Source organism: Trachypithecus francoisi, unplaced genomic scaffold (assembly GCF_009764315.1).
Source record: "Trachypithecus francoisi isolate TF-2019V2 unplaced genomic scaffold, Tfra_2.0 Lachesis_group12, whole genome shotgun sequence".
In the NCBI taxonomy this organism is placed as follows: Eukaryota; Metazoa; Chordata; class Mammalia; order Primates; family Cercopithecidae; genus Trachypithecus; species Trachypithecus francoisi.
Genome location: NW_022681457.1, coordinates 65,309,974 through 65,321,835, shown reverse-complemented (window position 1 = coordinate 65,321,835; position 11,862 = coordinate 65,309,974). Strand labels below are relative to the sequence as shown.

The 11,862-nt window shown below is 55.8% G+C and overlaps 1 protein-coding gene across 1 annotated transcript; it reads right to left on the bottom strand.

Moving 5' to 3' along the window:
- Nucleotides 1-586: 586 nt before the first annotated feature.
- On the bottom strand, nt 587-9,611 carry LRFN3 (leucine rich repeat and fibronectin type III domain containing 3). The gene is made up of 3 exons (XM_033225846.1): nt 8,416-9,611; nt 4,919-6,349; nt 587-1,221 (listed from the first exon to the last, which is right to left on the bottom strand). The coding sequence occupies exons 2-3, from the start codon at nt 6,331-6,333 to the stop codon at nt 750-752; spliced, it is 1,887 nt and encodes a 628-aa protein (XP_033081737.1). The 5' UTR covers nt 6,334-6,349; nt 8,416-9,611; the 3' UTR covers nt 587-749.
- Between the last annotated feature and the right edge of the window lie 2,251 nt (nt 9,612-11,862).

Below are 11,862 nucleotides of genomic sequence, written 5' to 3'. Positions count from 1 at the left end.
CTCCTCAGCCTGGAGGTCCTAGACCCTGCTCAACCCTCCTGCCTCACCTCTACCATAGCACCCCCAGTGCCCAGGGCACACCATCACCTTGCTTGTGCTGTGCCCTCTGCCTGAAAGACCTTTCCTTCTGCTCTTTGCCCAGTTATCTTCTTCAAATGTCATTCTCACATGTGTCCTCCTCCAGGAAGCCTTCCCTGACCACACCTGGGGCTGAGCAGGGTACCTCTTCTGGACTGTCACAATCCCCCAGGCTTCCCTCATCCCCACATCCCTGGTCACTCTGGGCTATCACTGTCTGGGGATGTGTCTGTCTCCCATTTGACTTTAGGCCCCTGTGGGCAGGGCTCAGGGCTGTCTGGATCACCACAGCATCCCCCAACCCAGGGCATGCCCAGAGCAAACACACAGGGAACATCTATTGTCTGAATGGATCACCATCCTCAGCCTCCTCCAGCGTCCTCAGACTGAACTGGGCAGGGTGGGGTGGGGGATGTCTCTCCCCAAAGGAGGCATTCCCCAGCTCCAGACCCCACTCCGTCCCCCAACCCCCATAGACAGAGACGAGGGCAAGGGTCTAGGCCCAAGCTTAGAAAAATAGGACTTTCTTGTTGTGCCCTGTGTCCCCGACACCCTCCCCATCAGAGTTTTAAAAACCATGAGCAATTTGATGAGTCTGAGGCCAGGTCCCACAGGGTGTCCGGGTCCTGCTGTCCGTGGGGCCAGAGAAGCCTTAGAAGGGGGGCGCCTGGCTAGGGTCCCACAGGTTCGTGGCCGGGCCCCCAGGGCTCGCAGTCCAGCTGGACCACGGTGTGGGCCCTGAGCGCCGCCGGCTCAGGGGCGGGCGGGGCGGGCGTGGGCGTGGGGCCCAGGGCGCCATTGGTCTGGGAGCAAACGCTGCTGACAGGCGCAGGAGTCTTGGCCTTGCCGGGGGGCTGGCCGCCGTGCACCTTGTAGCGCATCAGCAGCACGAAGATGAAGACCAGTACCGAGGCCACGATGACGCCGCCCAGCGCGATGATCATCGTGCCACCCAGGAAGGGAGCGTGCGGCGCCCCGCATGGCCGCAGCGCGGGTTCGGTGGAGAAGTGGGCGCAGCCCACAGGCCGTGTGGCTGTGAGCCCCGTGGCGCTGTCCTCGTACACGGCGAGCACGCACAGGTCGTAGGCCCGGCCCGACGCCAGGTCCGTCAGCAGGAACGAGCGGCTGTCCGCCGGGATCATCCTGCAGGGCAGGCAAGTGGGGGTCAGGTCTCAGGCTGCCCAGCCCCCATCCTGTGCTTCCCCCACCAAACTCCCTGCGGGGCTTGGCTTCCCACCAGTCTACTGCCTCATTTCATTCTACCCAGTGAGCTTCCTCTCACCACCACCCCAATTCCCTTTGGTCTGACATCCCATTCAGCCACCTGACTGATATCCCTCCAGTGTTGGCCAATTTCACTCTAGCCCATCCTCTCACATATCCTCATAGCCTGCTGCCCAATTTCACTCTAGTCCCACCGCCCGATTTCTTTAACAGCTCACCACATGAGTTCTTCCAATCCATCCTTTTTCTTTTTTTCTGTTTTCTCAGAAACAGGGTCTTGCTCTGTTGCCCAAGCTGGAGTGCAGTGGCATGATCACGGCTCACTGCAGCCTCTAACTCCTGGACTCAAGTCATCCTCCCGCCTCAGCGTCCTGAGTAGCTGGAACTACAGGCATGCACTACCATGCCCAGCTAATTAAAAAAATTTTTTTTGTAGAGATGGGCTCTTGCTATATTGCCCAGGCTGGTCTCAAACTCCTGGCCTCAAATTCCTGGCTTCAAGGCAGTCCAGCCTCCTGCCTTGGCCTCCTTAAGTATTGGGATTACAGGCGTGAGCTGCCGCACCTTGCCAGTTTCATTTTATACCCGACTGCCCAATTTTCTTTTTTTTTTTTTTTCCAATTTTCTTTTTGCACTGCCCATGCAATTTCCCTCCAGTCTGCAGCCCAGCTCTGCTCTAGCCTCCCTGCCCAATTTTGCCCCAATCCTCTGCCTGATTTCACTCTGGCCCCACTGCCAGTCATCTCTCCAGTTCACCACCTAATTCTGCTTTAACCCTGTCCAATTTCCCTCTAATTTAATCCTTTTGTCTTCCAGCCACCCCCCATCCAATTTCCCTCACATTGTACTTCCCAGTCTCCTCCAGACCCTTGCCAATTTCCCTCTGGTTCCCTTACTTCCTGTAGCCTATGCCAAATTTCCCTTTTCCAGCTGCCTGATTTTCCTCTAGTGCACAGCTAGGATTCTCTCCAATCGAACCACCTGATCTCCCTGTACCCCTACTGACCGATTTCCTTGTAACCTGCCAATAAATGTCCCCCTAGCCCTATTGCCTTATTATTATGACTGTATCAATAGCCTATTTTCCAATGAGTGCTGTCGTCTGATTCCCTTTTCATTAAACTAACGTGTCTAAATCACTGCTGCTTTTTCTCCCCGTTGCCTTATTTCTTCCCAGCTCTGTCACCTGCTTCTCTTTTATCTCTGTTGGCAGGTTTCTATTTATCTTTTTCTTTGTTGTTTCCATTTAATCCTTACCACCCAATTTCACTATAGTTTCTTTTGTAGCTGGGCACCCTGTTGGAGAGTTGACTTGTCTTGTCACTTGTTTTATTCCTAGGCTATTCTAATGAGAGAGGTACAGGGAACTCCGTGGTTGCCTGGGGCAGGGTGACTGTCTAGGAGAGCATTCATTCCATTCCCCACCTGGCAAGGTGGCCAGGACTTGTGTGACTTTTTTTTTTTTTTGAGATGGAGTCTCACTCTGTCACCCAGCCTGGAGTGCAGTGGCGCAGCCTTGGCTCACTGCAACCTCCGCCTCCCAGGTTCAAGCGATTCTCCTGCCTCAGCCTCCTGAGTAGCTGGGACTACAGGCGCCTGCCACCATGCTCAGCTAATTTAGTAGAGATGGGGTTTCACTGTGTTAGCCAAGATGGTCTCAAACTCCTGACCCAGTGATCCAACCGCCTCAGCCTCCCAAAGTGCTGGGATTACAGGCGTGAGCCACCGCGCCCGGCCGACTTGTGTGATTTTCAGGGGCAGGGCTTTCGTGGAATCTTCCGAGTCATGTCTGAGAAACGGAGTAGAATGAGCTCAGTGGGTTGCCAGAACTGAAATGGAAATCATGTGGCCTTTTCTTGAGGTGTTGGCCCCAAGGGAGGGAAAGGACATCCAGGTACTGGGTCCCCAAGGCACAGACCTCAGCCCTGGGGAGGTCCAGTCTTTATAGCCAGGCCTTGGGACTGCACCCTTGGCCCAGCCTGGTCGTGAGGACAGGGACTCACCCACAGCCGCAGTCCATCCATGCAAGGTTGAACTTTGGTAAGAGGTGTCAATAGCACCTGGGTCCACAGCCACCACTGCTGACCACGTGTGGTCACCGCAGATGTGCTGAGTGCTCTCCAGCTTAGAGGGACAAGTTGGACTGAGCCACCTCTTGGAGTATGTAAACCCCAGGTTCTGTGTTTGCAACAACAGAAGAGAGAAGAAAATTCCCCCCAAGTGTGGCAAATTGGGTATTTCTGTTTACCTGGCAAAAGGAACTTGAACTAGGTTTGATTTGATTTAGAAAATAAAAAACCTATGCCGGGTGCGGTGGTTCACGCCTGTAATCCCAGCATTTCGGGAGGCTGAGGCAGGTGGATCACCTGAGGTCAGGACTTCGAGACCAGCCTGGCCAACATGGTGAAACCCCATCTCTACTAAAAATAAAATGCAAATATTAGCTGGATGTGGTGGTGCATGCCTGTAATCCCAGCTACTCGGGAGGCTGAGGCACGAGAATCGCTTGAACCCGGGAAGTGGAGGTTGTAGTGAGAGATTGCACCACTGCACTCCAGCCGGGGTGACAAAGTGAGACCCTGTCTCAAAAAAAAAATCCGGGCCGGGCGTGGTGGCTCACACCTGTAATCCCAGCACTTTGGGAGGCCGAGGTGGGCGGATCACAAGGTCAGGAGATCAAGACCATCCTGGCTAACATGGTGAAACCCCGTCTCTACTAAAAATACAAAAAAATTAGCCAGGCATGGTGGCGGGCATCTGTAGTCCCAGCTACTCGGGAGGCTGAGGCAGGAGAATGGCGTGAACCCAGGAGGCGGAGCTTGCAGTGAGCCGAGATCACGCCACTGCACTCCAGCCTGGGCGACCAAACAAGACTCCGTCTCAAAAAAAAAAAAAAAATCTGGATGTCACTATATTAGAACTAGTCTCTATCGAACCTCCTCCCTGCAATTTTCATTCTAACCTCTGGTCCGATTTCTTTTTCTAACAGAGCTGCTTATTTCATTTTTTCTGGGCTCCCTGTGCTTTCCTGTTTGATCTCCTTTTCTTCCTGCAGCCCAGCTAGTATCTAGTCCTGTCATCTGGAAAACCTGGTGTTTCTCTCTTTATCTTTACAACTTAAATTTATTTTTATCCCCTTATCTCCCCCACCCACCCTTGCCCATTAACATTTTATTCTTCTGCCCTGATTACTTTCTCCTCCCGCTGCCTGGTTTCCTTTTCATGTTTGCTACTACTATTTATTCTTGCTGCCTAATTTCTTTTTACCCATGCAGCCTGATTTCTTTTATCCTTATTGCTTGATCTTTTTTAGCCCTGTAGCCTGATTTATTTTAACATTTGCTGTCTCATTTGCTTCATCCTTCTTGTCTGACTTCTTTTTATCACTGCTGTCAGATTTCATTGACTCTTTCTGCCAGATTCTTATTATCCTTGCTGCCTGATTTCTTTTACTTTTGCTGCCTGATTTCTTGTACTTTTGCTGCCTGATTTCTTTTGGAACCTTCCAGCACCATTTATCAGTTGTGCTTCGGTGTAGGGTTTTAGTAGGTGTACCCTCAACCCTCCCCTTGCCTCACTCCCCCATCCAAGCTACCCCAGTGCCTGGACCCTGCACCTGTAAACGAGGATGTCATCAGCTGAGCTGTTGTACTGGATCTGGTACATGCGGATGCCCGGGATAGGCTGCTGATCTGGCCACTGGACAAGAGCAGCTGTGGCCCCATGCTCAGTCACCTGGACGCCACGGTCGGTAGGGGGCCCAGTGTCGACCGCCTTGGCAGAGGCAGAGGCAGCTGAGGGTGGGGTGAGAGCATCAGGATCCCCGTCCCGCGGGGGGTCACAGCTGGTGCTGTTGGCTAGCTGAGGAGGCGGTGGGGGGCCCACAGTCAGCTCCACGGCAGCTGTGGCCTCACCAGCTGCATTGGCCGCGATGCAAGTGAAGATGCCACCATCACCCGGCTCGGTGACCAGCAGCTCCAGCGTCCCATTGGGGAAGGCGCGGGCACGGCTCGAGTTGCCCAGCAGCCGGCCCTGCGGTGACACCCAACGCACACGGGGCTCTGGGTCCCCCACTGCCCGGCAGCGCAGGGCAGCTGGCCGACCTGCGGGCACTGCCAGGGGTGGTGAGCGGTGAGTCACCACGGGTGGCTCGCAGACAAACTCCTCCTCGCCCACCGCCCAGAAGTAGCGGCCACCCAGAGCGGGTGGGGACGCACAGGCCTCGAGGTCATCCTCCCGTGCCAGGCGACGCAGCCACACCAGCTCGCAGTTGCAGTGCAGTGGGTTCCCGCCAAAGGCCAGCACCAGGGCAGAGGCGGGCGAGCCCCGGGGCCTGGCAAGCAGGGGCAGGCGGGAGAAGAGCGGGTCGGGTGGGATTGTGGTCAGGCGGTTGGAGGTCATGTCCAGCCGGGCCAGCTTGTGCAGGCGGGAAAAGGCGCCGGCGGGCACGGAAGCCAGCAGGTTGTGGTCAAGGCCCAACGTGTTGACATTGCCCAGGCGGCCCAGGGCCTCCCAGGGCAGCTGTTCGAGGTTGTTGTAGGAGAGATCGAGGTCCTCCAGCGTCTCGGCACAGTCATCCAGGGCGCCGGCCGCCAGCGCTGCCAGTTGGTTGTTGCTGAGGATAAGGTGGCGCAAGTTGACCAGACCACGCAGCTGGCCCTCGCCCAGTGAGGTCAGCCGGTTGCCATCCAGGTGCAGGGCACGCAGGGCCCGTAGGTCGGCGAAGGCACCAGCGGCCACGTGGCGGATGGTATTCCGAGACAGGCTCAGATGCAGCAGGCCCGTCATGTTGGCCAGGTCGCGGCGGCGCACAGAGGCGATGAAGTTGTCTGCCAGCCGCAGCTCAGCTGCCCGGCGGTCCAGCGAGGGAGGCACGAACAGGAGGCCCGCCCCTGGGCACAGCACGCTTAGGGGCAGCGACTGTGTCTGGCAGCGGCAGCGGCGGGGACACGGGCTTGGTGTGGCTGACTGGGGTGGAGATGAGGCGGGGGCCAGTGGCAGCAGGCACAGGAGCAACGGGAGGATGGCCATCGCGGGCAGCAGTGTCCTGCGGGGAAGAGGTGAGGCGTGAGGGCAGAAGAGGGGTTCTACAGGGGATGGGGGTGGTCTGAGACCAGGAGAGAAGGTCACAGTGGGCTGAGGGCAGAAGGGCTGGTCAAAGACCGTCAGATGTGACCAAAAGCCGGAGGAAGGCCAGGTGCGGTAGCTCACACCTGTAATCCCAGCATTTGGGGAGGCTGAGGCAGGAGGATGGCTTGAGGCCAGGAGTTCAAGACCAGCCTGGGCAACAAAGTGAGACCGTGTATCTATTATACAAAAATTCTCAAAAATTAGCTGGGGTTGGCTGGGCGCGGTGGCTTACGCCTGTAATCCCAGCACTTTGGGAGGCCGAAGTGGGCAGATCACGAGGTCAGGAGATCGAGACCATCCTGGCTAACACGGTGAAACCCCATCTGTACTAAAAATACAAAAAAGTAGCTGGGCATGGTGGCAGGCACCTGTAGTCCCAGCTACTCGGGAGGCTGAGACAGGAGAATGATGTGAACCTGGGAGGTGGAGCTTGCAGTGAGCCGAGATTGCGCCACTGCACTCCAGCCTGGGCGACAGAATGAGACTCTGTCTCAAAAAAAAAAAAAAAAAAAAAAATTAGCTGGGCATAGTGGCGCCCACCTGTGGTCCTAGCTACGTGGGACGCTGAGGTGGGAGGATCAGTTTGAGCCCAAGAGTTTTGAGGCTGCAGCGAGCTATGACTGTGCCACCACACTACAGCCCGGGCAACAGAGCGAGACTCTGTCTCTCCAAAAGAAAAAAGAAAAGAAATGGTCAGAGAAATGACAGCTGGTTTGGGTGAGTGGTAGGAAAACCACAGGGCTTTAGACATGGTCAGAGATGGTCAAAGCTGGCCATGGGGAGACGGGGCAGCCAGGGTGGCAGGAATGATCAGAAGTGGTCAGATATGACCAAAGAAGAGAAGGGGTTAGAGATGGTCAGGAAGATGAGTGGTGGACAAAGAGAAGGGAGGGCATGGATTGGGATCAGATCTGGGGGAGATGACCATGTCAGAGACACGTGGTCAGAAACGGCCCAAAGCCAGCAAGGCGGTCAGAGAGGAGGAAAAGGACAGACATGGCAGAGTCAGTGGGAGTCCAGGACAGCTGCTCAGGAGGATGGTGCGGGAAGAGGTCATAGGAGACAGGAAAGGCAGCAGAGATGTTTGAGATGATCAGAGGGAATCAGCCAGCGAGAGAGAGAGGAGAGGTGGCCAGAGATGGTCAGAGGGCATCAGTGAATGAGAAAGAGAGGAAAGGCGGCCAGAGATGGTCAGAGAGCATCAGCGAGTGAGAGAGAGGAGAGGTGGCCAGAGATGATCAGAGGGTATCAGTGAGCAAGAGAGGAGAGGTGGCCAGAGATGGTAAGAGGGTTGCAGACTGGGAGTTAGGGTCAGGGGTGGGAAGAGGGCAAGAGCAGTGGGAGAGATGGCTAGAGAAAGGGAAAGCTGGCCAGAGGAAGCTGGAGAGGAGAGATGGACAGAGGCGGCTGGAGAGAAGAGTGGTGGACAGCAATGTCAAAGATGGATGGGGATGGTCACAGACCCAGGCTTAGATTCAGGGGTGGAGAAAGAGCAAGACAGCTGGTGAATGATGATTAGAGAGGCACAGTGGACACAGATGTCAGCGATGGTCACTGAGAAGCAGCAGGCAGAGGCGACTGGAGAGAGGACCTGTGGACAGGGGTGTCACAAAGATGATAAGAGAGAGAAAAGGGGAACAGAGATGGCCATTGAGAGGACAGGTGGAGAAAGGAGACCAGAGAGAGGAGTGGTGGACAAGAGAGGTGGTGGAGATGGTAGGACAGACAGCGAGAGGCTGTAAGGGTTGCAGGGGTCAGAGATCTGGAGGTACCATCAACTAGGGCAGGGGAGGTCAGAGAGGGGCAGGGCTGGCCAGTGTCCAGAGAGTGTTTGGAGCAGAGCAGGAGCTGAAGGTAGACCCACAGGGAAATGTCTTTTTTTCTGGAGAAACCCCAATAGTGCCAAAGGGTGTCTGGTACTGTAACCCGCAGCCACAATGCTCCTCCCAGCCCCTCCCCACCTGGAGGTTTCAGCAGCCTTACCTGAGCTAGAAGCTGCCCCAGGGAGCAGAGTTCTAGCTCCAGGGGAGTCAGAGGTCAGGACTCTGGAGGGAGCATCTGGTCATGCCTTTCCTGTCCCCAAGGCTTCTGTAGAGGGACTGTGTCCTGACTAGGCTCAAATCTGTGGCAACGGAGTCTCCAGACTTTAATACTCGGGGTCCCAGACCCCAAAATATTGGGCCTCTAGGGTCCAGTTTTAGGGGTCCAGTTTGGGTTGTTCAGGGTCAGGGTCTCCCAGGTCCAGTCTTGGGATGCTAAGCAGCCAAACGGTGGGGTTTAGAGTCTGAGATCCGATACCAGGGTGGTGCATTCAGATACTGGGGTGCTGAGTCAAGATTGGGAGGTCTCAAGTCCCAGATTTCAGCATTCAGGTCTGCAGCAAGGACTTCAGGCCCAAACTCGGGTTCAGGCCCCTTGGAATCCCACAGTCCAGATCTTGGAATTTGAGGCCTGAATCCCAGGGTTCAGGTCCCCAAGAGTGGGTTCCAGGGTACAGTACTGGAAATCCAGTCCCAGATTTCAAGGTCCCAGGCGCAGAATTCAGAGTTCAGCTCCAGGCTTGAGGTTTTTTATGTCAAATATTGGGGTTCTGCTCCAAATATTGGGGTCTGTGTTCCAAATTGTGGGGTTCCGGCTCCAAATGTTGAGGTCCCAGTGACCGATGTTGAGATTCCAGCCCCATATATTGGGGTTCAGGCTCCAGATCTTGGGGTTCCACGGCCGGATCTGGGGGTGCTGGTCCCAGATCAGGGTTCCAGGCTCGGGTTTCCGGAACTCCCGGTTCAATCTCGGGGTGCAGGCCCCCGAGGTGGAGGTTAGGGCGCGGGGTCCGGGGCGGCAGCGTCCCGGCTGGCTTCCTGGGCTGCGGCGGAGGCTGACTCGGAGGGAGGGGACCGGCTGCGGTGGGGAGGGGGTCGACCGGGCAGCCCCAGGGCCGGGTGGGGCGAGGCCTGGGAGCGGAGGGACGGACAGACAGACTGGGACACGCGGGATGGAGGCACCGCAGCGCAGGCAGGGGCACAGGGGGGAGGGGCCGTGCTCAGAGACCCCTCCCCCGCCAGGGCCGGGGCGGGGGCCGGGCGGGGGCCGGGCTGGAGGGCCGGGTCCGGGCGCTCCCGCGGCCTCCTCGCCGGGAACCCAGGGCCGCGCGCGCACCCGCGCTTAAAGGCGCAGGCTCCGCGCGCACCCGCGCTTAAAGGCGTAGGCACCCGCCCCTTCTCTCAAAGACGCACCCCGGCCCCACCTCCCATGGAGTCGCCCTGTCGCTGTTGGGAACGAGAATCCCTGGATACGGAGAGACTGTGAGACAGAGAGACAGAGAAGAACAGAGATACAGAAAGGCAGACAAAAAGATGGGCAGGCTTAGATTGATGGACAGAGAGGAGTAACTGGAAAGAGGCAGAGGGAGAGATTGAAACACACATATTCGAGACATGGAAATGCACAGAGACAGCGAGACACAGAGAGAGATGGAGTGACAAGAGATAAGGACAAGTCAGAGAAAGCAACAGATAGAGACGTGCGTGCGCGCGCACACACAGATACACACACACACGCTCTAAGACGCAGCACCTGGGCTGTGAGAATGGTATGTGTGTATGTGCATTCAGTAACCATTCATAGCTTTGAGTGTAGCGCCTCATTCCAGAGCCACTGGCCCCCCAAACCTGTTTCTTTCTGCCCCCCTATCTCAGCACCACCTCCCTGGAATGTCTTTTCCACGGGTGGAGTTTCCTTACCTGGCCATGCCCAGCATCAGGCTTGATCTTTCAGGCCAGAGGGGCTCCTTCCCAAGGCACCTTTCTCTGGCTGCAAGAGGGAAAACTTACGCGATCTGGGATTAGAGAAAGACCTCAAGACACACTGACAGCCGGGCGCGGTGGCTCACGCCTGTAATCCTGGCTCTTTGGGAGGCCGAGGCGGGCGGATCACTTGAGTTCAGGCGTTGGAGACCAGCCTGGCCAACATGGAGAAACCCCGTCTCTACTAAAAATACAAAAATTAGCCGGGTGTGGTGGCGGCACCTGTAATCCCAGCTACTCGGGAGGCTGAGGCAGGAGAATCGCTCCAACTCGGGAGGTGGAGATTATAGTGATCCAAGATCACACAACTGCACTCCAGCCTGGGGAACAGAGCGAGGCTAAATAAATAAAACAAAAATAAAAATAATAATTATCTGGGCGTGGTGTCACATGCCTGTAATCTCAGCTACTCAGGAGCCTGAGGCAAGAGAATTGCTGGAACCTGAGAGGCGCAGTTTGCAGTGAGCCGGGATCACACCGCTGCACTCCAGCGTGGGCAACAGAGTGAGACTCTGTCTCAAAAAGAAAAGAAAAGAAAGACACATTGACCAAATATGCTCGAGATGGGGGAGAAGATAGGAAATGGGGTAGAGATGGGGGCTGGCCAGATTGACCCAGATAAATGTGTCTACTGTCTTCCTCTCCCCTTCCCACTCAGGTTCACCGCCCCACAGAAGACCCTGGATGGAACTGACTCTGCAGGAATGGGGTCTGCCTGTCCTGATGCTTGGGAGAGAACAGGGGAGGGAAGGCTGGGTTCGAGTCACAGGCTCTCCTGGCAGATGTGTCACAGAAAGCTGGCTGTGAGTGACCATTTACAAGCCTGGCCTGGGAACTTGGTTATAGCAACATGGGGGACATGATATTTTAGGAACCTGATCCAAAGGGGACACGACCTTGGCCTGGGTGGTCTGAAGGGGACATGGCCTTACTCTGGGGAACATGAGTGGTCCTGGAAGCCACCCCAGGATCTCCCATCTGAATGGAGGAGTAAAGTGACCTTGGGAGGAGTTTATGGGTCCCTCTACCCTGGCATCTCTAGCTCTGCTGAAGGTTTCAGAATAGGCTCTCGGCTCCTTTCACTTATATATTGGAAAATTGGAGCTAAAATTAACTCAGCCCCAGGGCCCGCATTTCCAGATCATTAGCAAAGTTCATCAGTGCTCCTGGCCAAGCACAGCGGCTACTGGTCACTCAGATACTCAGAAAAAGGATGCAGAAGCTTCGGGGCTGCTACAGAGGTGGCGGAGACAGAGGGAAAGACATGGAGTTAAACCCAAGAGCAGGACTGGGATTAGAATTCAGTGGAACTGGCCAAGCACGGTGGCTCACGCCTGTGATCCCAGCAGTTTGGGAGACCGAGGTGGGCAGATCACCCAAGGTCAGGAGTTCGAGACCAGCCTGGGCAACATGGTGAAACCTTGCTTCTACTAAAAACACAAAAATACAAAAAAAAAAAAAAAAAAAAAAAAAAAAATTAGCCAGGCGTGGTGGCAGGCGCCTGTAATCCCAGCTACTTGGGAGGCTGAGGCAGGAGAATCACTTGAACCTGGAGGTGGAGGTTGCAGTGAGCTGAGATTGCACCATTGCACTCCAGCTTGGGCAACAACAGTGAAACACCATCTCA

Excerpts from the sequence above, each read along its gene's own strand:
- LRFN3 (XM_033225846.1), bottom strand. The coding sequence starts at position 6,333 with ATGGCCATCCTCCCGTTGCTCCTGTGCCTGCTGCCACTGGCCCCCGCC. Across the intron at positions 1,222-4,918 it reads GATGACATCCTCGTTTACAG|GATGATCCCGGCGGACAGCC; the intron begins GTGCAGGGTCCA and ends CCTGCCCTGCAG.